Source organism: Hemiscyllium ocellatum, chromosome 26 (genome assembly GCF_020745735.1).
Source record: "Hemiscyllium ocellatum isolate sHemOce1 chromosome 26, sHemOce1.pat.X.cur, whole genome shotgun sequence".
Classification (NCBI taxonomy): domain Eukaryota; kingdom Metazoa; phylum Chordata; class Chondrichthyes; order Orectolobiformes; family Hemiscylliidae; genus Hemiscyllium; species Hemiscyllium ocellatum.
In genome coordinates, this window is record NC_083426.1 from 10,196,812 (window position 1) to 10,222,232 (window position 25,421).

The 25,421-nt window shown below is 42.2% G+C and overlaps 1 protein-coding gene across 1 annotated transcript; it reads right to left on the minus strand.

Annotated features, from left to right (window-relative positions):
• Positions 1–432: 432 nt before the first annotated feature.
• On the minus strand, positions 433–17,956 carry LOC132828144 (ras-related protein Rab-21-like). The gene is made up of 7 exons (XM_060845068.1): positions 17,605–17,956; positions 11,145–11,204; positions 9,151–9,258; positions 7,992–8,055; positions 5,922–5,976; positions 3,396–3,484; positions 433–3,083 (listed from the first exon to the last, which is right to left on the minus strand). Exons 1-7 carry the CDS (start codon positions 17,734–17,736, stop codon positions 2,944–2,946), a joined length of 648 nt encoding a protein of 215 aa, XP_060701051.1. The 5' UTR covers positions 17,737–17,956; the 3' UTR covers positions 433–2,943.
• Between the last annotated feature and the right edge of the window lie 7,465 nt (positions 17,957–25,421).

Consider the following 25,421-nt stretch of genomic DNA (forward strand, 5'->3'; position numbering starts at 1 on the left):
CTTGAAGTACATTTAAGTCATTATTGGACAAGCAAATGGACATACATGGAATAGTGTATGTTAGATGGGCTTCAGATTGGTATGACAGGTCAGCGCAACAGAGGGCCGAAGGGCCTGTACTGTGCTGTAATGTTCTATGTTCTATGAAACTGGTTAGAAAAGCAGATTAGTTGAGAAAAAGTCTAAAAGAATGAATGACATTAACGTGTTATAAAGCAGACCCATAAGAAATTAATCAAACATCCATTAACTATTCTGGAACAATTTAAAAATCTATGACAAAGTCAATCCAAGACACTTTAGACAACTCCCATTACCAAAACATATGAATATCTACAAATCAGGGTGCAAGATTTCTGCCACTCAAAACAGGAGAATGTTGATTTCAGTTCAATGCAAAAAACATTTAAAAAAAGAGGCACTACTTGCAGATTATTTAAGCAAGTTAGTCAATTTATTTATTACTACAGCTGACATGAGTCTTCAGTGCTATTTTCACCAAATTGGTGTTTACTCATTACATATCAGTTGGTGCATTTAATTCTTTTACTCATTTCACCTGTACAAGGAGGTCTCTGAATAGAATGCAATTCACCTCAAATTGTTGCAAGTATTGCCCATTAAGTACACTACATAACTTTGTGCACCATAATTAGTTACAAGCTGTGGAGTGAATGGACATAATACAGTTTAGTCCACGAGTGAAAATGTTGAGTTTATCACAGCAAAGTTTTGTTTGACCTACCACATGCCAGAAAAACATCAGCTTGACAATGTTACAGAGATGGAACGATAGAACAGCAAGTTTGAACCCCGTTAGTCCAAGAGAAGCAAACTAAAACATTTAACACCACCATTATAACAGCAATTTGTATAATGTGCTTTTCAAGTTTAATTTGGCATTAAATAGGTATGTTTAAAATTTAAAAGGTTCAAATAAAGATTGCAAATAGAGCTGAAAATAATGTCGGGAGAATATAGCAAGTAAATCACAAAATAATATCTGCTTATTGGATACACATTTCTGAGTGACGTACACTCTCTGAATTGGTAAAGGCACAAACTCCATCAGTGAGATAAATGACAAAGTTACACTTTCGATGAGACACCTTATTTGCACTTCAGTTTAACGGAAGCACTTTTAAAGAATGTAGCGTGTCTTGCTTAACCCATCATTAGCAGGATAATGTCTTTTATTCAGCTTTAAATAGCACGTGGTTTGGCACAGCAAGTCACATGAAAATAGGAGGGCGAAAGAACAAAAAAAGAGTGCACTAACAAGAAAGCAATTGGAAATATTACACATGACATGTCTGTCACAAGTGCTGACAGCTTAATCACATTGCCACCATGTATTACCACCAACAGCAAAGTGGGATTTTAATGGTTAAATCTGAATAGCTCTCTTTCCCGTTCCCTGCACCCCCCCCTCCCCCAGTTAATTGCATGTGCAAAAGATAGGAATGATATCTAACCAAAGCAACATAAATACCTATGAATGTCAGAAATGTTTGTTTTGCTGCATGTGAAAAATAAAATTCCACATATCACCAAGTTGCTCTAATGCAATTCAATGTCTGAATGAAAAGTTGGTTATTACATTTAAAAATGCTGAGATATTGAAACAGTAGATGAAACGCAGCAACTATTTTATCTCAAATAGCCAGGTGGTTTGAATCAAATTCGATTTATTTTTATTTTTAAAGAAACTGAAGATAAGTCAAAATTATAGTTCACTACAATCATCAGGAAAAAAAAACATCTTTCAGAAAGATTGTAGCAACTAATTTAATACATTTACTCAGCCCAACAGTGCACTCAAATAGCACTTGTCTACCAAGGAAATTGCTTAACCTGTATGCACAACACATTTCAGTTAAATAATGACAGCAAGGTATATCCATGCTATTTTCCAGTAACAGTATCCCATTCTGTAACATCTTCACGAAAAGGGGTTTGTTCACTTCGGCAGATATAGATTTAGTTGACCACAAGTGTGGTGGCCGGTTTCCCCAGGTTCATATTGAGAAGAATATTTTGAACACAATTTATGACACACGAGAGAGAGAAAGAGAGTGAGTGTGTGTGTTTTGTGTGGTGAGTGTATGAGACCCCTTTGAAAGCAAAATGTAACACCTTTCAACAGGAATAGAACATGTAAGCATAATTAATACCAACACAAGCCAGCTCTATAGGTAGTGTGCTAGAAGATAAAGCAAGGTGGTACTGGTGCAATAAGAGAGTCTGAGGTGGAACAGCATTGTTTCTAGCAACTTACCAATGTGGGAAGACATCCATAGAACATTTTGTTTTTTAAAAAACAAAAACAGTTTTGCTAGATTCTTGCCACATCAGCTTGTGTCTGGTTAGGAACATTGGGTGGGGGTGGGGAAAATTGCAGTAGCAGCACAGTTAGTAGGACAATCTTCACTTTCATTGAGGAGCATCAGTGCCTTTACCAGAGCACCACATCACCAGCTATATGTGTAGTGTGCCACTCGCTGTGGGCAAGCAGTCACAAAGGATTGCACTGGAGTCATGCCCAACTGTTAGCATATTGATAGATGGCATACACTGGCATGATGTGTTCTTTACATAGGAGCTGTACATAAATGTACATGACCATCGTTCAAATTAAATCCTGCCTTGCGTGATCTTTTGAGTCATCATTCAATCCAATTCTCAAGAGCCTTTTACTTCCGACAGAAGTCATTTTTTCCCTCAAGATTTAATTTTTCCTATATAAGTAATTACAACCCTCAGCTAGAAACAGAAAATCTCAAGTTTTCCAGCTACTCAGTATGGATACTTGGAAGACCACAAATGGCACCTCTAGGCAGTTAACCCTGCTGCTTGTTAACCGAAGTCCTCTCACATCCAATGCCCAATGGTCACAACAGTCTTACATTTTGTGCATAGTGGCGGATTTTGAAGGGTTTTACTTTAAGAACCAGAGCAACAGCCTCCATTGGTTAGTGGCTGTGGTTCGTCATCAATGATCTGTACACCCCGTCGTGTGTTAGCTGCCCGACTGGGATCATTCTCTCTTGCAGCTTCCTCAGCTTGGGCAACTTCAAGCATCTCTGAAATAGCAAAAAGGAAGAACATAAACTTCTCAGTTACTTCAATTACTGACCATGTCCCATACAGAGTTTGAAAATCCTGAGGCAGAGTGAGAAGGAAAAAATACCTTCATGACCCTTAGGACATACTCCCTCCCAAAAAAAAGGGTCAAATCCAAAGCAAGTGCAGTGTCTTTTATAAAATGGCAAAAATGTAGCAGCTGAATAGATGCACAAAAAGCTCCACATACAGTACGTTGTGGAATAAATCTGGCGATGGCGCTGTTCACTGGGACGTTACATCACAGACGAGAAAGACTTGAAAACACTCACTTTTACAGACATCGAGAAAGAGTTCCTCAATGCCTTTATTCACTTTAGCAGAAGTATGGAAGTGCTTTGCTCCTACAGACGCTGCATAGCTATTGGGAAGCAATTAAAACAAAGTTTAGTAAGTCAAAAGAAAGGGGATGTTCAACTTTCAAGCACCCAAAACACAGAAAAAGTCTAAATCTCAGAACATAGCACTGTGCAATCACTATACACAGCTGTACAATTGAGATGGAAACAACATTAATCAGGTGGAGGTGACAAGGTTATACTCATTCAAACACCCTACTAACCAAATATATTTGTTGCTGGCTACACCATTGGTTCCTCTCAGCCAGGCAAGGCATAAAAATACAACCATGGAGTGCAAAGAAAAACTACAAAAAAAAAATGCATGTCATGCTTTTTAAGCAAACAACATAATGACTCAAAAGACTTGCATCAGTTCTTCAACAAAATTCAGAACAATTCCTAAACAGTATCATACAAAGATCTAACAACAAGTCAAGTCGTAGACTCCCTATAATGTGGAAGCAAGCCATTCAGCCCATCGCATCCACACCAACCCTCCAAACAGCATCCTACTCAGAACCAGTTCCCTTGGCTAATCTACCTAGACTGCACATCTTTGGACTGTGGGACAAAACCAGAGCACCTGGGGAGAACCCATGCAGACACAGGGAAAAAATACAAATTCCACACAGATGATGGAACTGAACCTGGGCCCCTGGCACAGAGACAGTGCTAACCACTGAGCCACCATGCCACCCTGAACAGTGCATATAGTGCCAACTGCCAGTCTTTTGTTAGCAAGTTGAGAAGTTTTGTAGCTCAGGTTGAGGTTCTGGATGTAGGTTTGCTCGCTGAATTGAAATGAAACTTCCAGCTCAGCGAGCAAACCTACATCCAGTCTTTTGCTATTTAAAAAGATCTTAAAAGTTCTAAAGGATTTACACAAGCAATATTCAAATAAAGTTTCTAAAGCCAGGACAACCCACTGCTATAGTCAAATGGAAGAGGACATTACATTCTAAGCAAATTGAGTACAATAATTTCAGACACCAGAGAAGAAAGCAAACTATTCACAGCAGTTAGTACATAGTGTTTTAACTGGACTTTAGCAATAAACATCCTTGTTTGGAGAAACAACCAACTTATTGTGTGCATTTCCATTGTACAAGTGCATACATACAACAAGCAAGAAATGCACACAAATACTTACCACCTAATTGCCAAGATAAAGTCTTTCCTCAACAGTATAATTAATCACTTTGCCCTTGCAATACATCCTCTCTCAATTGAATATCTCATACATGTACTGTTGTTCTGGTTGCCAAGTAGGAAAACCCAGAAAACTGGGTAACAATGGAATTCCCTACCAACACAGCACAAAGATCTCCAACTGGGCATTGATTGTTATGTCCTGATTCACAGATAGAAACAGTTACACTTAGTACAAATTTGAATGATCTACTTCTGAATAATCTTATTCTTCCAATAGCATGGATCTTATTTTGTGGAATTCTGGTCTTCAGTAACACTGTAGTTTGAGTAACTTTGCAAATGTAAAACTATATGTTTGAACAGACCTCACTGTTCAAACAGTTCAGTAGTTCTGGGCCAGTGGGTAACCAAAGCATGTGAGACAGATCAGCAATCGCTTTGTCTGTAACAGAATTAATGAACTAAGCAACCAGTTGTAACAATGGGTGACCTGATGAGCCACAAAAAACAGGAAGCCAGAGTTGAGGTTGGTAAGTACAAAAATTGAACTTGGAGAGTTCAATATTTTGGTAACTGAAAAAAAGGTGTTTGCAAACACTTAGAAGTCAAGACAGCAGCGGGTGTGCAGGAGGCATGAACACTGACTGCAGCTCTAACATTTCTGGGTCTAAGGGATATTGCATGCTATTCTGTCCAGTGACCTCAAAGGATAATAACTAATTGTACTGCAAGCCACTGCTCCATAGGAACAGTAGGAAGCCATTCAGCCCCTCAAGGTTATTTCACCATCCAATGAGATCACGGCTGATCCAAGGCCTGAACCCATATACCTGCCTTGGACCATATCCCTTAATACCTTTGCTTAACAAAAAAATCTTAAGACTTCAATCACCCCTAACTTTCTAAATTCTAGAGCAAAAAACAAAGGCCAGGTTTGAACGGTCCCTCCTCAGGAGGTTAATCCCCGAAGTCTGAATATTATTTTTGTAAACCTACACTGTACTACCTCTAAAAAAAAAGGTAAATATCCTTCATAAGGCATGGTGCCCAAATTTGCTCACGGTATTCCAAGTGATTCTAAGCAGACTTTTGTAATGATTACAGTATAACAGCTACATCCTTATCCTCCAGCCCTTTAGATTCAAAGGCCAGCATTCCATTAGTCTGCCTGATATTTTCTGCACTTGTTTGTGGCAATTCAAAAACCGTGCAGTGTTGCACCGATTTCTGCCATTTACCTAATCAAAGCCAAGACATCAATTGGGATCAGGCCAAATCTCAAAGTAAAATTTGGACCATACTTACGCCTCTGCTTCTTGAACAGACACATTCCTATCCTTCTCCAAGTCAGTTTTATTTCCTGCAGTTTCAAAACAAAAAGAAAGTGTTATTAGGAATGATATCTACCAAGCCCTACCACCAGACAAGGTGGCAAAAATTGAAATTGATCTTACACTTAAAAAAAAATTAGGATGTCAACCTATCACTAGTGGAGTACTCCAGGGATCAGAACTGGTGGCACAGTTATTTACAATATATATTAATGACTTCAGTGAGGGAGGTGAGTATGCTATCGCAGTGTGTAGTTGACAAACTTTAAAGGGAAAACAAGTGTTGAGGGGCCAAACTTTACAGAGGAATTATAGAGGGGTTGGTGATTGTGCAAAAACAAACTTGGATTCTAATGGAGAAAAGTGGAATGCTATTCTTCCTGCAAAAGTGCAGAGTGGAATGTTACTTGAAAGGAGAAAGACTGCAGAAGGCTACAGAAAAGAGGAGTCTTCATGCATAATTAAAAAAAATCATAGAAAGCAAGCATCTAAATTCAGCAGGTAGAACATAGAAAAATAAGCACAGTACAGGCTCTTCGGCCCTCGATGTTGTGCCGACCCAAGCCCACCTAACCTACACTAGCCCACTATCCTCCATATGTCTATCCAATGCCCATTTAAATGCCCATAAAGAGGGAGAGTCCACCACTGCTACTGGCAGGGTATTCCATGAACTCACGACTCGCTGAGTAAAGAATCTACCCCTAACATCTGTCCTATACCTACCTCCCTTAATTTAAAGCCACGGCCCCTCGTAATAGCTGACTCCATGTGGAAAAAAGGTTCTCATTGTCAACCCTATCTAAACCCCTAATCATCTTGTACACCTCTATCAAGTCACCCCTAAACCTTCTTTTCTCCAATGAAAACAGCCCCAATTGCCTCAGCCTTTCCTCATATGATCTTCCTACCATACCAGGCAACATCCTGGTAAACCTCCTCTGCACCCGTTCCAGTGCCTCCACATCCTTCCTATGGTATGGCAACCAAAACTTCACAATACTCCAGATGCGTCCGCACCAGAGTCTTATACAACTGCAACATGACCTCAAGACTCTGGAACTCAATTCCTCTACCAATAAAAGCCAGTATGCCATATGCCTTCTTCACAGCACTATTTACCTGGGTGGCAACTTTCAGAGATCTGTGTACATGGAAACCAAGATCCCTCTGCTCATCCACACTACCAAGTATCTGACCATTAGCCCAGTAATCCATCTTCTTGTTGCTCTTACCAAAGTGAATCACTTCACACTTACCTATATTGAACTCCATTTGCCACCTTTCTGCCCAGTTCTGCAGCTTCTCTATATCCCGCTGTAACCGGCCACATCCTTCCTCACGGTCAACAACTCCACCAACTTTCGTATCATCCGCAAACTTGCTCACCCAACCTTCTAGCCCCTCCTCCAGGTCATTTATAAAAATGACAAACAGGTAATAGGGATGTTGTCCTTTATTTCAAAAGGGAATATAAAAATTGGAAACTCTTGCTGGGAGTCGTCGTCGTCGGTTTGGTCTGTGCTCAAGAGAGTTCAGAAGAAAGAGGGGAGACTTTATTTGACACAAACTTTAAAAAGGGGCTTGATGGGATAGGGAAGCAATCTCTCACTGTCTATGTGGAAGCGACCAGTACCAGAGGGCATAACTGCTTAGTAAGGGGTTGCCTATTTAGGATGAACACAAGGACCTTTTTCATTCCTGATGAAGAGCTTATGCTCGAAACGTCAATTGTCCTGCTTCTCAGGTGAAAATGTGTTGCTGGTCAAAGCACAGCAGGCCAGGCAGCATCTCAGGAATAGAGAATTCGACGTTTCGAGCATAAGCCCTTCATCAGGAATGATGCTTCTCAGGTGCTGCCTGACTTGCTGTGCTTTTCCAGTACCACAGTCTCGACTCTGATCTCCAGCACCTGCAGTCCTCACTGTCTCCAAAGCAAAGCAACAAAAGCTACCAGTGTTCACTTGTAGGTACAGGAATAAGAAAGCACGGTTTTGGGATTTTAAGCAGTGAGATGGGTAAACAGTGTTTAGAAGTGACATACCTACAATACAGAGACAGATTTCACTGCCGAGCATCTTCCTCAGTTCTTTCACCCAGTTCTTCACCTGCAGAATTTAAAAGCAGATTAATTTACCTTTACAGATCAGAAGCCACACGGGCAAACTCACAGATTAATAAAGGATGGAGGAAATGGGTTATATACTATTCAAACAATTCAACAGGGGTGAATTGGGCAATTCAACTCCTCAAACTAGTTCTCAGTCATTAACTGCATTTATGACTAACCGTACCTCAAATTCTATTTATTAGTCTGTGTCCTTACTAACCAGAAATCTACTGACTAAAAACCAAAATACCATAGATGCTGGAGATCGGAATTTTTAAAAAAGTTAACCAATGTCAATATGACGTGTTCAGATTTGAAGTGTTAACTGTTGCTGTCTCCACAGAAACTAAGTTTCCCCAGCATTCTCAATTTTCAGGAGAAATCTACTGACCTTCGAGTTTTGAGATCAGTTAACCCAGCACCTGAAGACATGTAACACAATACAGCTGCAGCTCAACACTATAAAATTAATACTTTGAGAAATTTCAAATCTGTGGGGTGATGGCAGGTGGGAAGTAAGACTCAATTTGCAGGCATGAGGCAGCTTGGAAAGAATATGGATTGAGCTGGAAATCAATGGAGGAAAAACAAAGAACCGCACTTATTTAGCATTTTTCAGTACCACAGCATCTATCCATGCACTTCATAACCAATAAGTGTAAACACTGCTGTAATGTAAGAAATGAGGCAGCTAATCTGCATTCAGCAACTCAAACAGTAATGCAATAATGGCCAGATAATCAGTTTTTGGATTATTTCTGTCCAACACAAGCATGGAAACAAAACGTCATTTTAAAGCCAGGTCTGAAAGGAACATAACCTCTAACTGTGCTGCTCTCCCGCAGTCCTGCAATGGAACATCAGTCTCCATTTTCCTGCTCAGGTTGATGAGTGGGAGCTGAAGGTCAAATCATTGTGACGTGGAGGCAGAGGTGGGGAGGTGGGGGGGTGGGGGGGTTCTTCACTACACAGTATCCAGAGCTACAAAAATACAGACTTACTGTTTTCAGCTTTAAAAGAAAACAAAACATAAATGGTCATAATTTTAAATAATATTTATGGAGGTCCTCAAGAATGTTGTTAAGTTACCCACCTTCTGAAACGAGTCTTCGTCAGTGATGTCATACACTAAAATGGCTCCATTAGAATCTCTGTAGTAAATGGGACCCAAGGCATGAAAGCGCTCCTGTCCAGCTGTGTCCTGTACAGGGCAGAGAACTTCAGATGTTTAATTCTGAAGGTAGGGGGAAAAACTCAAGGACACCAAGAATTACAAGCAACTGTCAAGCTCATGAGGTGGTGGTGGCACAGTCGTGATGTTACTGGACTAGTAATCTGAACCCAAGGCTAATGTTCTTGGGCCATCCATTCAAATCTTGCCACATCAGATGATGAAATTTGAAGTCAGTATTGACTAAAATGCTAGTCTAATGGCCATTATTGGTGACTGTCTTTTTTTTAAAATGCCAGTCAGAAACGTACAGCATGAAAATAAACCCTTTGGTCCAACTCGTCCATGCCGACTAGAAATCCTAACCTAATCTGGTCCCATTTGCCAGCACTTGTCCAATATCCCTCTAAACCCTTCCTATTCATATACCCATCCAGATGCCTTATAAAATGTTGTAATTGTACCAGCCTCCACCACTTCCTCTGGCAGCTCATTCCATACACACACACACACACACACACACACACCACCCTCTGCGTGAAAATCTTGCCCCTTGGACACCTCATTCACTGAGCAAAACAAAAACAAAAGAACTGTAGATGATGGTAATAAGAACCAAAAACAAATGGCTGGAAAAACTCAGCAGGTGTGGCAGCATTCATAGAGAGAAAGCAGAGTTAACATTATGGATCCCGTAACCCTTCATCAAAAGTGCTGAGGTTCTGTAGAAGGGTCACTAGATCCGAAACATTAATTCTGATTTCTCTCCACAAATACAACCAGACCTGCTGAGTTTCTCCAGCACTGTTTTCACAATAGATCAGATGATCTCAGCTAATCACCAGGGCTGGAAGAAAGCTTTTTCGTCAAGCTCCTTCATTGTTGCCACCAACAGAAGATATGCCTATCCCTGATTGCGCACGTGTCTACAATCCCAAAGGGAAGGATGAGCTTTAACAAGGATTCCCTGGAGCTTCAGTAACGTTGAGACACTTCCATCCTTGCTTAAGCAAGGATAATCAAAGCAACACCGACTGGGGCAAATCCTACCCCCAACAGGATAGACCATCGTCTGAGCGCAAATCAGTTTTAGTCCCAATTTTGCATCAGTTCCTTTTTCCAACCATCTAGTTTTCTAAAACATCATGGTATGGATGAAATGTTAAGCAACAGTCTGCTTTAGAGTAAGAGATTATTTTAATGACTGGTGTGTCACCAGTCTATGGACTCTTCAATATCCCTTATATCACAGCATTTGAAACTCAGTTTATGAATAATCATTACAATTTCTGTTGCATGACCCAATTCATTATATTTCTGCACAGGATTAGACATCACCGGCACGGTTATATTTATCATCCTTGACCAAACTACTCTGAGAGGTGGTGGTGGTGGGGACCTATCTTGAACCACTACAATCCATTTGGTGCAGGGCACCCACAGTGCAGTTAGCAAGGGACTGCAGGATTTTGACCCAGTGACACTGAAGGAACAGTGATATATTTCCAAGTCTGCAGAGTATGCAGCTTGAAATGGAACACGCGAGTAGCAGTGCTCCAATGTGTCGGCTGCCACGGTCCTCCTTGGTGGTAGAGAACGTGGGTTTGGAAGATACGGTCTGAGGAGATTTGGCAGGTTTAGCAAACATTCCAAAGCAAAGTTCAGTACTGCCCTATAATAGGGATTCCAATCGGTTTGTGTACTACCCAATGGACGAGTAGCCCGTGGTCTTAACTTGACCAGCTCCTCACTAATGCAGGTGAAGACATTCTGACAGCAAGATGCAAGGATTCCCTACAGCTTCATTCACTTCATGGTTTTGCGTGCAGCATTGTCTAACACGTGACTCTGACATTGAGTGTTATTGATATCCTATTACTGAGGCCACAGCAGAAGGAAACGTGTCCATTACTCACCCATATTGCAAGGTTCACTCGCTTTCCACTGATGTTCAACTTCTTGGTCAAGAAAGAGGCCTAAAAATGAGAACTATTTAATTAGTGGAGCAGCTCACATTCCAGACAATCTTTTACATTGAAAAAAATCCCAAAACCTCACGATGGCTATTTCATGTATTGAACAACAACAAAAAGAGGTGTGTTTATAATGTCCAGCTGACTGCAATGAAAAGTGTGTCAGAGTCAGAGGCGTACAGCATGGAAACAGACCCTTTGGTCCAACCCGTCCATGCCGACCAGATATCCCAACCCAACCTAGTCCCACCTGCCAGCACCCGGCCCATATCCCTCCAAACCCTTTCTATTCATATACCCATCCAAATGCCTTTTAAATGTTGCAATTGTATCAGCCTCCACCACTTCCTCTGGCAGCTCATTCCATACGTGTACCACCCGCTGTGTGAAAAAGTTGCCCCTTAGGTCTCTTTTTATATCTTTCCCCTCTCACCCTAAACCTCTAGTTCTGGAGTCACCGACCCAGGGAAAAGACTTTGCCTAGTTATCCTATCCATGCCCCTCAATTTTGTCAACCTCTATAAAGGTCACCCCTCAGCCTACAACACTTTCAGATTTAAAAAGTCCTCTTCATTTCTTTCCTAAATAAAGGTAATCCACATGCTATTTTAATTAAGCCATATCTCTTGGTGTCAGAGCACTTTAAAAATGTTGGCATGCCCAGCCCTGGACAGCATTAAGGAGCAGAGTGTGGTTGTGTTGTTTAAGGGCATATCAGCCTACAAAGTTCTTTCAGCAAACATTGTGACAGTGACAAAGGAGGAAGGGCCAAAGACTTCTGAGAACCAAAAGTTAAACCATATACTGGACTTGGAAATATTAAGCTTTCTTAGAAGTGCTTTGTTCCCACTCAAATATGGGAATTACCAAGCACTGAGATTAGGGACAGGCCGAAGGAAATTTTGTTTTTGTTTTAACTCATCCAGAAGGAACAAAGATTGTATTGTGCATTCTGCATTAATCTTTTGCATTTGAAACTTCATTACAAAAATAGTACTCGAGAGAATTTCTGAAAGGCAACTACTTTCTGAATGTGAACTAATCTTTCTCCTTCAGGTTACTGTTTTAAAACTTCATGCATCAAATTTGAACATCACTGGCAAGATCAGTTTTTATTGGCAATTATTTGCTCTGTACTGCACAGGGCAAGGTTACAGAAGTCTTACCTCTCAACCCCTTCCCTAATCTGAGATGTGGTGACGCTCCGGTTAAACCACACTCGTCATCTCTACTGAAAGGGTAGCCCCATGGCCTGGTAGGACTGTGCCACTGTTTTACTTGCAGTTACTCTGCAATACTCAGGCAAGAATATTGTTGCACATCTCTGAAGCACTTTGGATTTGCTTTGCATTGCGATGTTAGAAAGTTGCTGCAGAAATGCAGATGGCTGTCACATCACAGGACACTTTTGTTTGGGTAGGCTGGTAAAACAGGACAGGCAAAGAGGGGGTCTGTGTCTGTCTGTGAGAGACAATTCAGAAGACAGTTCTTAAGAATGGTTTTTAAAAAAACCATGAACAGAGAAAGGAATAGAAATTTATTTTGACAGGCTTTCACGAGGTTTGGCGGGGAAAACAGTATATAAACAGCAGCATGGACCAGATTACCTGTACCCCATACTGCAAGCTCTATGTACACTTGCAAATGTTACAATTATTATGGTGCATTGCATCATGGGAGTTACCACACCAGTGCACGTTGATTAGTGGTTTCCCATAGAGGATTATTTCTATTGCAAGAACTGACTTCACAATTCACCAGACGACAACAGAAAAAAAAATTTAAGAAAAGGTGCCAACCACCAAAAACAAACAGCTCAAAATCCATGAATAATAACTCACAGCCCACCCTCTCCACATCTGACAGAAATCATTTGTATCCCTCCTCTCTCCTTCCACAAACCAACACCACCCAAACCGCACGGCCAGCTCCTCCACAGATGTTCAATAGAACAGTAATGGTTCAGAAATAAAGACAATATTGGAGAAACTCAGCAAGTCTGGTATCATTTGTGGAGAGTCAGACAGAATTAGTGCAAGTCTCATTAGACTCCTTTGAAGAGTCATATCAAAATTGAAACATTTAACTTGTTATCTGTGGCAAGAGAAACACTATTAATATTTCAAGTCTGATATGGCTTCTTCAAAGAATGTGTGAAATAAGACTCACTGGACTCAACACTAATTTTGTTTCGCACTCCACAGGTACAATCAGACCTGCAAAGATTCTTCAGCATCCATAGTAATGTTTTATTTCCATTAATACAGTGCCTTTCATAACATTTGACTGCATAATGCATTGTGATGTACTGAAGAAGCCATTATGTTATAATTAACACATGCCATAGTTAAGTGCACTGGAAACCTACTGCAAGAGGTCAAATGGTCACCGACGTGCATTTACTTTGAGCTCATTTTACTTGACTCTGGCCACTTGTTTCTTTCATTGGATGAAACAACACTTCAACTGTTACAGCAATACAATTCAATGGCTCACAAGTTGGTGGGTGGAACTCAAATAAACTTGAAAAGGTTATTGGGACCATCACTCATGTACATTGAGAGAACTGGTTGCATTTTTTTAAAAAAAGGTTCATGGCCAATCTGTTATTTCAAACGTGCACTGGAGTTAGTCTAATTCTAGAGTCTTTGGTAGAACACAAATACCAAACTGGACTCCTTTATACAAATTGACTTACATGCTACAGGGTACCCAACACTATTTGGTCACTAACTGGAAAGCAGTTTATTTTTCATTATTTGTACTCAAATTCATTTAAAAAAAAGGATTTCTGCTCGGCCTAAATTAAGAACCAACAGATAGCTTTCTATACCATCCAAATGGGACCCAGAAGATGAAGATCATAGGTAGTCAGAAAGTGCTCCTTGAAGATATGACAGTATTCAATCAGGTATGAATGTTTTGAAAGTGGGTTTTCAGACAAATCAAATATTAATCCCTGCATTAAAAACTCCATCTCCTCTCCAACCTATGCCTTGAATTACAGGTAGAATCAGAATCCTCACGGCATGAAAACAGGCCATTCAGCTAGAGTCCACATTGACTTTCCGAAGAACATCTCGTCTCCTCCCCTTCACCTTCACCAACACCACCACCACCACCCACCACCCCCCCCCCCCCACCAAAAACCATATTCCTTAACCCTGCATTTCCCATGGCTAATCCACCTAGCTTAGTCATCCCTGGACACTGCTGGCAACTTAGCAAGGCCAATCCACCTAACCTGTACAACTTTGGACAGTGGATGGAGACACTGAGAATATGCAAACTCCATCCGATGGTGGAGTCAGACCCAGGTCCCTGGCATAGAGGCACTGTGCTGCCTTGAGCTTTCGATTCTATTTGTAGTGATCCATGACTTTAAATGCTTCCAGTATTGAGACACTAAATATCTTCCTTTCAACAAGAATGATTTATTCAGCATATGTAATGGGGAGATGGTGGTGCCTTGGTCATGTCAGCTAGGTTCAAACCCTATCACAGCAACTGGCAGAAATTCTATATAATGAATAAATCTAAAGTATATAGCCAGCCTCAGTTTCATAAGTACCATGACTTAATTGATGATTAAACTCCATCTAGTTCACTGATCGCCTTTGGTAAAGTAAATCTGCTACAGTTAATCAGTCTGGACTACACATGGTAGTCCAGACTGGTTAAATAGTTCTGAAGGAGAGCCATTGTACCCAAACACATTAACTTGACTTTCACTTGGAATTTTTCCACCAATTTATTTCATTTCATTTCGTTTTTGAAGTCAACCTTCTCACACATGTTATGATAACTCCAAGTCAGAAAGGTCTTGAACCCTGATGTTCTGGCCCAGAGGTATGGACATTGCCACTTCACCAGGAAAGCCTCTTTTGTTTAAACTGCATCCTCTAGACAATGATAAAACAAAGATTGGCAAATACTGGAGACCTGAAAAAAATACAAATAGGGCCCCCACTGGACTCAAAACATTAACTCTGCTTTCTCTGCATTCCTGATGAAGGGCTTATGCTCGAAACGTCGAATTCCCTATTCCTGAGATGCTGCCTGGCCTGCTGTGCTTTGACCAGCAACACATTTTCTGCTTTCTCTACCAGGAAGCTGACATACGAGAGAGTTTCTCCAGTAATTTCTGTTTTTGTTTGTTCCTATAGGCAGGTTGTGATTGGCCTGCTAGGGGTTAAGCCAATCAATTAGAGGAACAATTATGCAACAAATGCTGGTCTAGCCAGTGACACCCATTCCCTGAAAGCCTGAAGAAATTTGATTCCTTAGCAAATTAAGTCCACCATAAAAATCTCTTACCATAGTTAGTGTTCAGGGATTTACATATTGATGATGAACTGAAACCTGCAACCCATTCAAGAAAAAACGTAAAACTTAACAGCAACCCAGGTTTGTTCAATATATCGTATCAGTTGCATGACACTAATCTTTTGCTATAAATCTGTCTTATGATTCTGTTCCACAGCTACCTGATGAAGCAGTGCTCCAAAAGCCAATACTTCTAAATAAACCTGTTGGACTGTAACCAGGTAATGGGTGATTTTTAAACTTTGTCCACCCCAGTCTAACACCTGTTTCTCCACATCATGGTTACCATAGATAGCATTACTGCCAGTTTGTAAACAGAAACCAGATCTTGTTGCATGGTGGCTACCTATGAGCTAGGAATCCGGTGTTCCCATCCCACCTGCCCCAGAGGTGTGGCACATTACATCAGAATGAAAACAAACTTCACAAGATGAAGACTTCACTCTTTTGCAGCACAAGTAAAATCAAATAAATCTGACCTACACTCGTCTATGTTCTGCCACAAAAACATTCACTTGTGCTACGATATCAGTAAACAACCGGAACTGAACAGAGTCCGATGTACAGCATGGAAACAGACCCTTCGGTCCAACCCGTCCATGCCGTGCAGATATCCCAACCCAATCTCATCCCACCTGCCAGCACCCAGCCCTTATCCCCCAAACTCTTCCTTATTCATATACCCATCCGGATGCTTTTTAAATATTGTAATTATACCAGTCTCCACCACTTCCTCTGGCAGCTGATTCCAAACACAACACCCTGCATGAAAATGTCACCCCTTAGGTCTCTTTTATATCTTTCCCCTCTCACCCTAAACCTATTACCTCTAGTTCTGGACTCCCCCAACACAAGGAAAATACATTGAATAGGGTAAATAGACATGCCCATAATCTTATAAACCTCAGACTCCAACGCTCCAGAGAAAACAGCCCCAGCCTGTTCAGCCTCTCCCTATAGCTCAAATCCTCCAACCCTACAACATCCTTGTAAATCTTTTCTGAACCCTTTCAAGTTTCACATCTTTCTGATAGGAAGGAGAACAGAAATGCACACAATATTCCAATAGTGGCCTAACCAATGTCCTGCACAGCTGCAACATGACCTCCCAACTCCTGTACTCAACACTCCGACCAATAAAGGAAGCTTAGCTTAAATGAAGACATTTGCAGCGTTTAACAATAAAGTTAGGTGAAAACAACTGATCGATTTTTTTAAAGTAATTGCGCATTTATTCACACAGAAGAGGCGTTCATAACTGAAACCCGAACCGACATTAAATTACAGCCTTTTCTATCACACAATTCATTTAAAAACATTCGAAGCATCATGTTTTAGTCACGTTAGCAACTAGCGTTATTTTAATTTCCTTAGAGAGGGAATTAAATAGAGTAGATTGTCTAACCAGTAATTCTGACTAGACTTGTTTTTTTAAAAAAAAGCACATGATTCAGAAATGGGATCCTGGCAATTCTGAGAGCCCAGACTGGAGCTGAAAACTGCCGGCTGGTGGGTGGGCAGTAGGACATCTGGGGTCAACAGCTCCATGGTGTGAATTCCAATGTAACCATGTCACAATCTTGCCTTTTAAACACACACAAAAAAACAAAAATACTTCGGTTATCTCCGCGTGTTTATAAAACCAAGGAGTAGTCAGTATAACCGGCTGCCACATTAAACAGAGAGCTGTGTCATTTGGTAATTACCGAACACAGCCCGGCCAGCAACATCTGCACCTACCCTCTCGAAAAGCTGCACTGGGAACACGTCAACCTCCCAAATAATTCAAAAGGATGAGGCAGACTTGTTTTTTAATTCCCCAAAAAAGTTTCCGCCAAATCTTGTCAGTAACCTCATTAGGAGAGAGCTTAACGACTGACAAAACCAGCAGGATTAGCTGAAGCCCAGAAACGCTGTAAGTTTCCTCCAGTCTTGAACAGCACTCGGGGGTTTTGTTATTTTTTTGAATGAAATCAGTGTAGCCCTTGTCAATTTCATTTGCTACATTGTATCCGGCTGCTACAATGTAGCCAGTCAGTATCAGGGCGCTCTTGGTCATTTCCTCTGCCCCACTCACCTGTAACGTGGTGATATGCTTATCACTGAATTTATTCTCACAATATCTCAACACCAGGGAGGTTTTCCCCACGCAGCCTTCCCCTAACAGCACGACTTTGAAGCAGTAGCTCTTGCCAGCGGCTGCCGCCATAATAACAAGAGAAACAGCAGCTTTACAGAAAGCAGTCTCATCAGAGCGGGAGGGGTCTTGTTTCTGTACGCATGTACCAGCTCCTGTCGATGCTGAACTGCCGGGCGCTTATTTTATTTTACCTTTCAGGAGGCAAATTGCAACAGAACATTTTAAGATGGCGCCCTCCTCCTTCCCAAACCGAGGGGAGGATCAGCTCATGTACAGAGAGGGCAATAAATGTAGCAGTGCCACACCCCCCACACTCCTCACCATCCCCACCCCTTCCTCCGCCCCCTCCAGCTCTGACAGCCCATATCACATGGGCTAGAGGGAGGAGACACCGCCTCTGTTTGCATACACAGGGTTCATTACGTGGGATCTTAGCGTCAGGATTCTGTAGCTGGTGTTAATCACCTTCTGATTCAGAGTCAGGAATTCAAATCCCCCAGTAGTCTGGGAACAATGGTAGTTTTTGGTAAATATTGACAATGCGTCTGGCGGAATGCCCACATCAAAATCCGCCTGGGAAAATAGTGGCCATCAGGAAGGAAATCTTCCATCTAGTCCTGATCTGATCTACGTGCGACTCCAGACCCACATCAGTCCTCAAATATAGTGTTAAAAATCACACAACACCAGGTTATAGTCCCAACAGGTTTATTTGGCAGTACAAGCTTAATCTTGTATTTTCTGTTGGTCTATAAACTGGTGTTGTGTGATTTTTACCTTTGTCCACCCCAGTACAACATCAAGGCACAGAATTTATAGCAAAAATTTATAGTGCGATGTAACTAAAATTATACATTGAAAAATACCTCTCCTCCACTTCCCGCTCTCCACTGCATCTCCTCTACTTCCCGCTCTCCACCGCATCTCCTCTACTTCCCGCTCTCCACCGCATCTCCTCCACTTCCCGCTCTCCACCGCATCTCCTCTACTTCCCGCTCTCCACCACATCTCCTCCACTTCCCGCACTCCACCGCATCTCCTCCACTTCCCACGCTCCACCGCATCTCCTCCACTTCCCGCTCCTCCGCCCTTGAGCCCCGCTCCTCCAACTGCCACCAAGACAGAACCCCACTGGTTCTCACCTACCACCCCACCAACCTCCGTATACAACGTATCATCCGCCGTCATTTCCGCCACCTCCAAACGGACCCCACCACCAGGGATATATTTCCCTCCCCTCCCGTATCAGCGTTCCGCAAAGACCACTCCCTTCGTGACTCCCTCGTCAGGTCCACACCCCCCACCAACCCAACCTCCACTCCCGGCACCTTCCCCTGCAACCGCAGGAAGTGTAAAACTTGCGCCCACACCTCCTCCCTCACTTCCCTCCAAGGCCCCAAGGGATCATTCCATATCCGCCACAAGTTCACCTGTACCTCCACACACATCATCTATTTCATCCGTTGCACCCGATGTGGCCTCCTCTATATTGGGGAGACGGGCCGCCTACTTGCGGAACGCTTCAGAGAACACCTCTGGGACGCCCGGACCAACCAACCCAACCACCCTGTGGCTCAACACTTTAACTCTCCCTCCCACTCCACCGAGGACATGCAGGTCCTTGGACTCCTCCACCGGCAGAACATAACAACACGACGGCTGGAGGAGGAGCGCCTCATCTTCCGCCTGGGAACCCTCCAACCACAAGGAATGAACTCAGATTTCTCCAGTTTCCTCATTTCCCCTCCCCCCACCTTGTCTCAGTCGGTTCCCTCAACTCAGCACCGCCCTCCTAACCTGCAATCTTCTTCCTGACCTCTCCGCCCCCACTCCACTCCGGCCTATCACCCTCACCGTGACCTCCTTCCACCTATCACATCTCCATCGCCCCTCCCCCAAGTCCCTCCTCCCTACCTTTTATCTTAGCCTACTTGGCACACTCTCCTCATTCCTGATGAAGGGCTTATGCCCGAAACGTCGAATTTCCTATTCCTTGGATGCTGCCTGACCTGCTGTGCTTTAACCAGCAACACATTTTCAGCGAAAATACCTTGATTGTCTATCGAGTCTTTCATCTGTTCAAATACCATGATAGTTTCACTTCTTTCATGTGTAAATCGGAAAACCTTTTTTTAAAAGTTGCATTCTCAGCTTAGTTGTAACAATGAGTGTTAGCTAGACAATATGTTGAAGGTGTGAGCCCCCTGTGTTCTCTGTTCCACGTGAATTCATGTTTAACATGAATTCTCTGAATTCATGTAAAACTCTGAGTTCAAAAACTGCATAAATTCATGTAAAACTCTGTTATCTTACTTTTTAGATTAGAATCAATTTAAACATCATGGCATAGACAGAGAACACGGGGGCTAACACCTTCAACATATTGTCTAGCTATCACCATTGTTAACAGCTAACCCGAGAATGCAACTTTTTAAAAAAGGTTTTGTGATTTTCACATGAAAGAAGTAAAACTATCACGGTATTCGAACAGATGAAAGACTCAACAGACAATCAAGGTATTTTTCAATGTATAATTTCAGTTACATCACACTATAAATTTTTGCTATAAATTCTGTGCCTTAGATTTGAGCCCTCCACAATCACCTGATGAAGGAGCGGCGCTCTGAAGGCTAGTGTGCTTCCAATTAAACCTGTTGGACTATAACCTGGTGTTCTGTGATTTCTTAACTTTGTATACCTCAGTCCAACACCGGCATCTCCAAATCACGACATGTGGGTCAGACCAGGTAAGGATGGCCCGAGGGACATCGGTCAACCAGCCTGGGTTTTCCAACAGTTGACAACAGTTTCATGGTCTTCATTACATTCTTAATTCCAGATTTTTATTGAATTCATGTGCTACCATCTGCTGTGGCAGGATTCAAAACTGGGCTTGCAGGACATTAGCTGGGTTTCTGGATTAATAGTCTAGTGATAATACCAGATGACTAATACCTTTGTAATCTGAGCAACACCTCAGTAATAGTCTAGCAAGCCATGTAGTTGATTCAACATGGAGGTTCTTACCTTCTCAAAAAACCTTCTCCAGGGATATGTCATAAATGCTAGCCAATGATACATGTCCACATCCCGTGAATGAGTCATAAATATTCATCAATTTTGTGAGATGAATAAAGACTAAAGTCTATTTAGTTTAACATTTAATACCACGTTGATTTATATAAATCATAGAAAACAAAAAGAGTTTTTCTCAGTCCCATCCCTGTACTTACATCTCATGTGAACTTACAAATTTCAAATACCTATGAAATTCTCTTTTGGAAGTTGCTACTGAATTTCCCTCTGGCTGCATTCCAGATTACTGGCATCTGGTTGGTCAGGGTCTGTAGTATCGGTTCCAGTGAGAGAGGTACATATCACCCCCACCCCCATCCCCATTGCATCATTGTGTGTCCCGTGTGAGGTGTCGTCTTGAAAAGGGCACTGGCCAAGGTGTGGAGATAGGGCGACATGTTTGGGTGACATGCCTGCTACAGTTGAAGAGGCAGGAATTGGGTGTTGGGTTGGCACCAATGGAATATATTGGAGGTGAGGTACAGTATCTAGATTTTGGGAGGGAGTCATGATTGACAGAGAGTGATGTTGGTTGAGGGGTAGGGGTCTGGTGCATGCAGCAATGTGAGAGGCAAATGATACATTTGGTATGAGGCCCTTTGGCAGCAGATTAATTGTATTTAACCAGTCATGTGCAGTCATTAAACCTTGTGTTGAACTGGGTACGGGTCATTGGGACATGATTCAATGCATTAATGCCCATGATCTCCTGATCTCACCATCTTTGAGGTCCCTATGCCTTCCATCCCCACCAGCAAGATGAACCTCCTCTCTGCTCCAACCCTCCTCCATTTCCACTTCCAAGCTCTCCCGTACCTTATCTGTGGTTCTAGCAGCTCTCTTGCCTACCTTTCCATTTATGCAGTCATTGCTGGTTTAGGCAGCCAGTAGCAACTCCATTCCACTGAATACAGCTTCACTCTAAATGAGGCAGACTGCCTTTAAGACAAACAGGTCAGCTGAATCACAGGACAAAAAAAGTTGTCACCTTTGATTTAGCTTTTGATCCTTTCTTTTGCCAACTACTGTAAAGCTGTGCCCTCTAGTTCTCAACCCTTCCACCCATGGGAGAAGTGCTTTCCAATTTCTCTATCAAAATCTGTCCTAAATTAGAAAATGTCAACTTGTTGTCCATTATGGAAAACCCTAGCTTTTCCAGTTTGTCCATGTTACTGAAATCCCTCATCACTTGGACCCTCTTAAGCCTTCACATCCTTCTTAAAGTATGGTGTCCAGAATTGAGCACAATGTACCAGTTGAGACCAATCCAGTGCTTTATAAATATTTATTACAACTTTCTTGTGAGCACATTCCTATGCCTGTCTTTATAAATTCAAGAAATCCATCTGCCCATTTAAAGACTTTCCCAACATGCATTGCCAGATACTCCCTGATTCTCTCTGTTCTTTAACCTTCTTTAGAATTGGCACTTTAGTTTATTTTGTTTCTCGTTGTCCCTCCTATAAAACATGTGCATTTCTTGGTGTTAAATTGCATTTCCCATCTATCCAGCCATTCCACATCGGCCCAACAAGTCCACACCGACCCGCCGAAGCGCAACCCACCCATACATTTACCCCTTACCTAACACTACGGGCAATTTAGCATGGCCAATTCACCTGACCCACACATCTTTGTGACTGTGGGAGGAAACTGGAGCACCCGGAGGAAACCCACGCAGACACGGGGAGAACATGCAAACTCCACACAGTCTGTCGCCCGAGTCAGGAATTGAACCCGGGTCTCAGGTGCTGTGAGGCAGCAGTGCTAACCACTGTGCCACCGTGCCGCCCACTACTGGAATGTAATGTTTATTTGAAATTGTTGTTTCATCTGACTGTAATGTCCATCCCAACTATGTCTTATTTCTAACTTATTCTTTAAACACCGTAAAGTAATGCAACTGCTTTTCTTCTTTTATTCCTCTTTTGTATCTAAGATTTGTACCTTGTACTTGTACCTAACATGACACCATAAGAGATAACATTGTAAAACTTTTCACTGGACTCCTGTACTTCTGTACTTGAATGCATGTAACAATAAAGGATGTTCTACTTTTGAAATTTATCAATATCCACCTTACAGTACACTATATGATCCAAATATTAATGTTTCATAGAGACCCAAATTAATATACCTTGGACTTTAAAGCAAAGGACAGTTTGCTAAGGAAAAGGCATTAGTTGTAACGGTAACAATGTTGCACCTGAAAGAAGTAGAGAATTCAGATGGAGTTTGAAAATGCAGTTTGAAGAACCTTCAGGAGAAAATGTCCTATTTTGTGAATGGGATAAGACTAATGCATGTTTAAACTCAAAGAAGGAAACTTGAAAGGTTTCCCCACCTTTCTCCCCACCCCCCAACCACCCCCACCTTCCCTCCTTTCTTTGCAACTCCTCTCAACAAAATCTGAGAGCTGCAAACTTACTGAGAGTTATCTTTACCATTTGGGGAGCGTTCCTGGAGCTTGAAATCTCCCCCCAGTCAGAAGAAAAGATAGTTCAGTCAGCTCCAGCTGTTCCACTCCCAGTAATTTGCATAAAATAATTTCACAATTATCAGTGACTTGTCTTTTATTTGTCAATTTAAGTATTACTTGGTCAGAGTACTTTAAAGTTAACACTCTGCAGGTTTACTTTTTTTGCATTTCTCCTTAGACTAGTGTGTGTTAGTGTTCTAATCCCAACTAATCTTAACACTGAACAAATCAGATCCCAAATGAAACCTGGCCTCTCAGACATTTTGATTTAGCTATGAAAGTCTGTTACTGAATACATTTGAGTCCACCGATATATTTTTAATGCCACAAATAAAGTATTTATTAAATTTAAAAAAATCACAACCAAATTACATGAGACAAAAAGGTTGGAAAGATTGCTTTACAAACACCAGAAAAGGATTCAAGCTCACAGCACCCCTTTCAACCCAGCACTGGTTTTACAAATACCCAAATCTCAGTGAGGAGTTGCCACTACCTCCACATAAAGGCTTTTGCTCAAGCTAACGTAACAGTGACTAATCTTCTTTCAGTAAATTGATGTGCATTCATGAGATGCATTATCCAAACGACCCTGTGGTGTAGTAGTAATGTCTAAGTTCAAGTTGCACTTGCCCTGGAGGTGTGTTTGAACAGGTTGATTTAAGCAATACTAGATGCTTTCTTCTTCATTTGGTACCTCTCTCTACGACGCCTGAAACAAACTGCAAACTCAACTCCCTACACTTTAACTTTGGAGTAAATACAAATTCCCTAACCTCAGTTTCAAGCAGTTTTTGCTGGATTTCTTACCAGATATTTGAACATTTCAGCCTCTACTCTCTAGCAGTTTCTTTTAAAAAGCAATATATTTATGTAATCCGAACTGATTTGTCAATATTGCATCTTTGTTTCAGATTTTTTCTCCATAATAAATCAGTTATTCATCTTCACTCAGGAAACCTGGCTGGCCCATTCTTAATATTGAACCTGAAAACTACACACTTGTTCATCTCACCAAGTTGGTCACATTGGATATTTGTTGTGACCAGTAGAGGAGTAGGAGTAGGAAAGCAAACAGTACACTCCTCCAACTTCTGTCGTAATACCATACTTGCATGTTTTGTGTCAGCTGCAAAATTTTGAAACTTTTCCTTGCACAAGTTTCTGTCTGTAATAGATCAAGAAAAGTAATAATGAGGGTTGTGGCCCAATGGGGCTGAGAGATAAATGGGACGGAGGTGTGGCTGGGGGCAAGGTAGCTGAGAATGCGATAGGTAGATGAAGGTGGGGTGAAGGTGATAGGTTGGAGGGGAGGGTGGTGCAGATAGGTGAGAAGGAAGATGGACAGGTAGGACAGTTCAAGAGGATGGTGCCTGGTTGGAAGGTGGGGACTGGGATGAGGTGGGAGGAGGGGAAATGGGGAAACTGGTGAAATCCACATTGATCCCGTGTGATTGGAGGGTCCCAAGGCAGAAGACGATGCATTCTTTCTCCAGGTGTCGGGTGGTTAGGGTTTGGTGATGGAGGAGGCCCAGGACCTGCAGGTCCTTCAGGGAGTGAGAGGGGGAGTTGAAGTTTTCAGCCACAGGGCAGTCGGGTTGGTCAGTCCGGGTGTCCTAGAGTTGTTCTCTGAAATGATCCGCAAGTTGGCGTCCTGTCTCCCCAGTGTAGAGGACACCACATCGGGTGCAACGGATACAGTTGATGACCTGTGTGGAAGTATAAGTAAATCTCTGTCGGATGCAGAAGGATCCCTTGGGGCCTTTGATGGTGGTGAGGGAGGAGGTATAGGCCCTGGTTTTGCACTTCTTTCAGTGGCAGGGGAAGGTGCTGGAAGTGGAGGATGGGTTGGTGAGGGGCGCGGACCTGACAAGGGAGTCCAGGTCTGACCATTCCCCCCATGACTCCCTTGTCAGGCCACGCTCCCCCCCACCAACCCACCTAGTGACAGGACGCCAACTTGTGGAACATTTCAGAGAACATCTCTGGGGCACCCACACTAAACAACCCACCAGCCTGTGGTTGAAGACTTTAACTGCCTCTCCCAAGCCGTCAAGGACTTGCAGGTCCTGGGCCTCCCCCACTGCCATACAGTTACCACCTGACTCCTGGAGGAGGAACACCTCATATTCCGCCTTGGGACTCTGCAACCACATGGGATAAATGTGGATTTCAACAGCTTCTTCATTTTCCCTCCCCT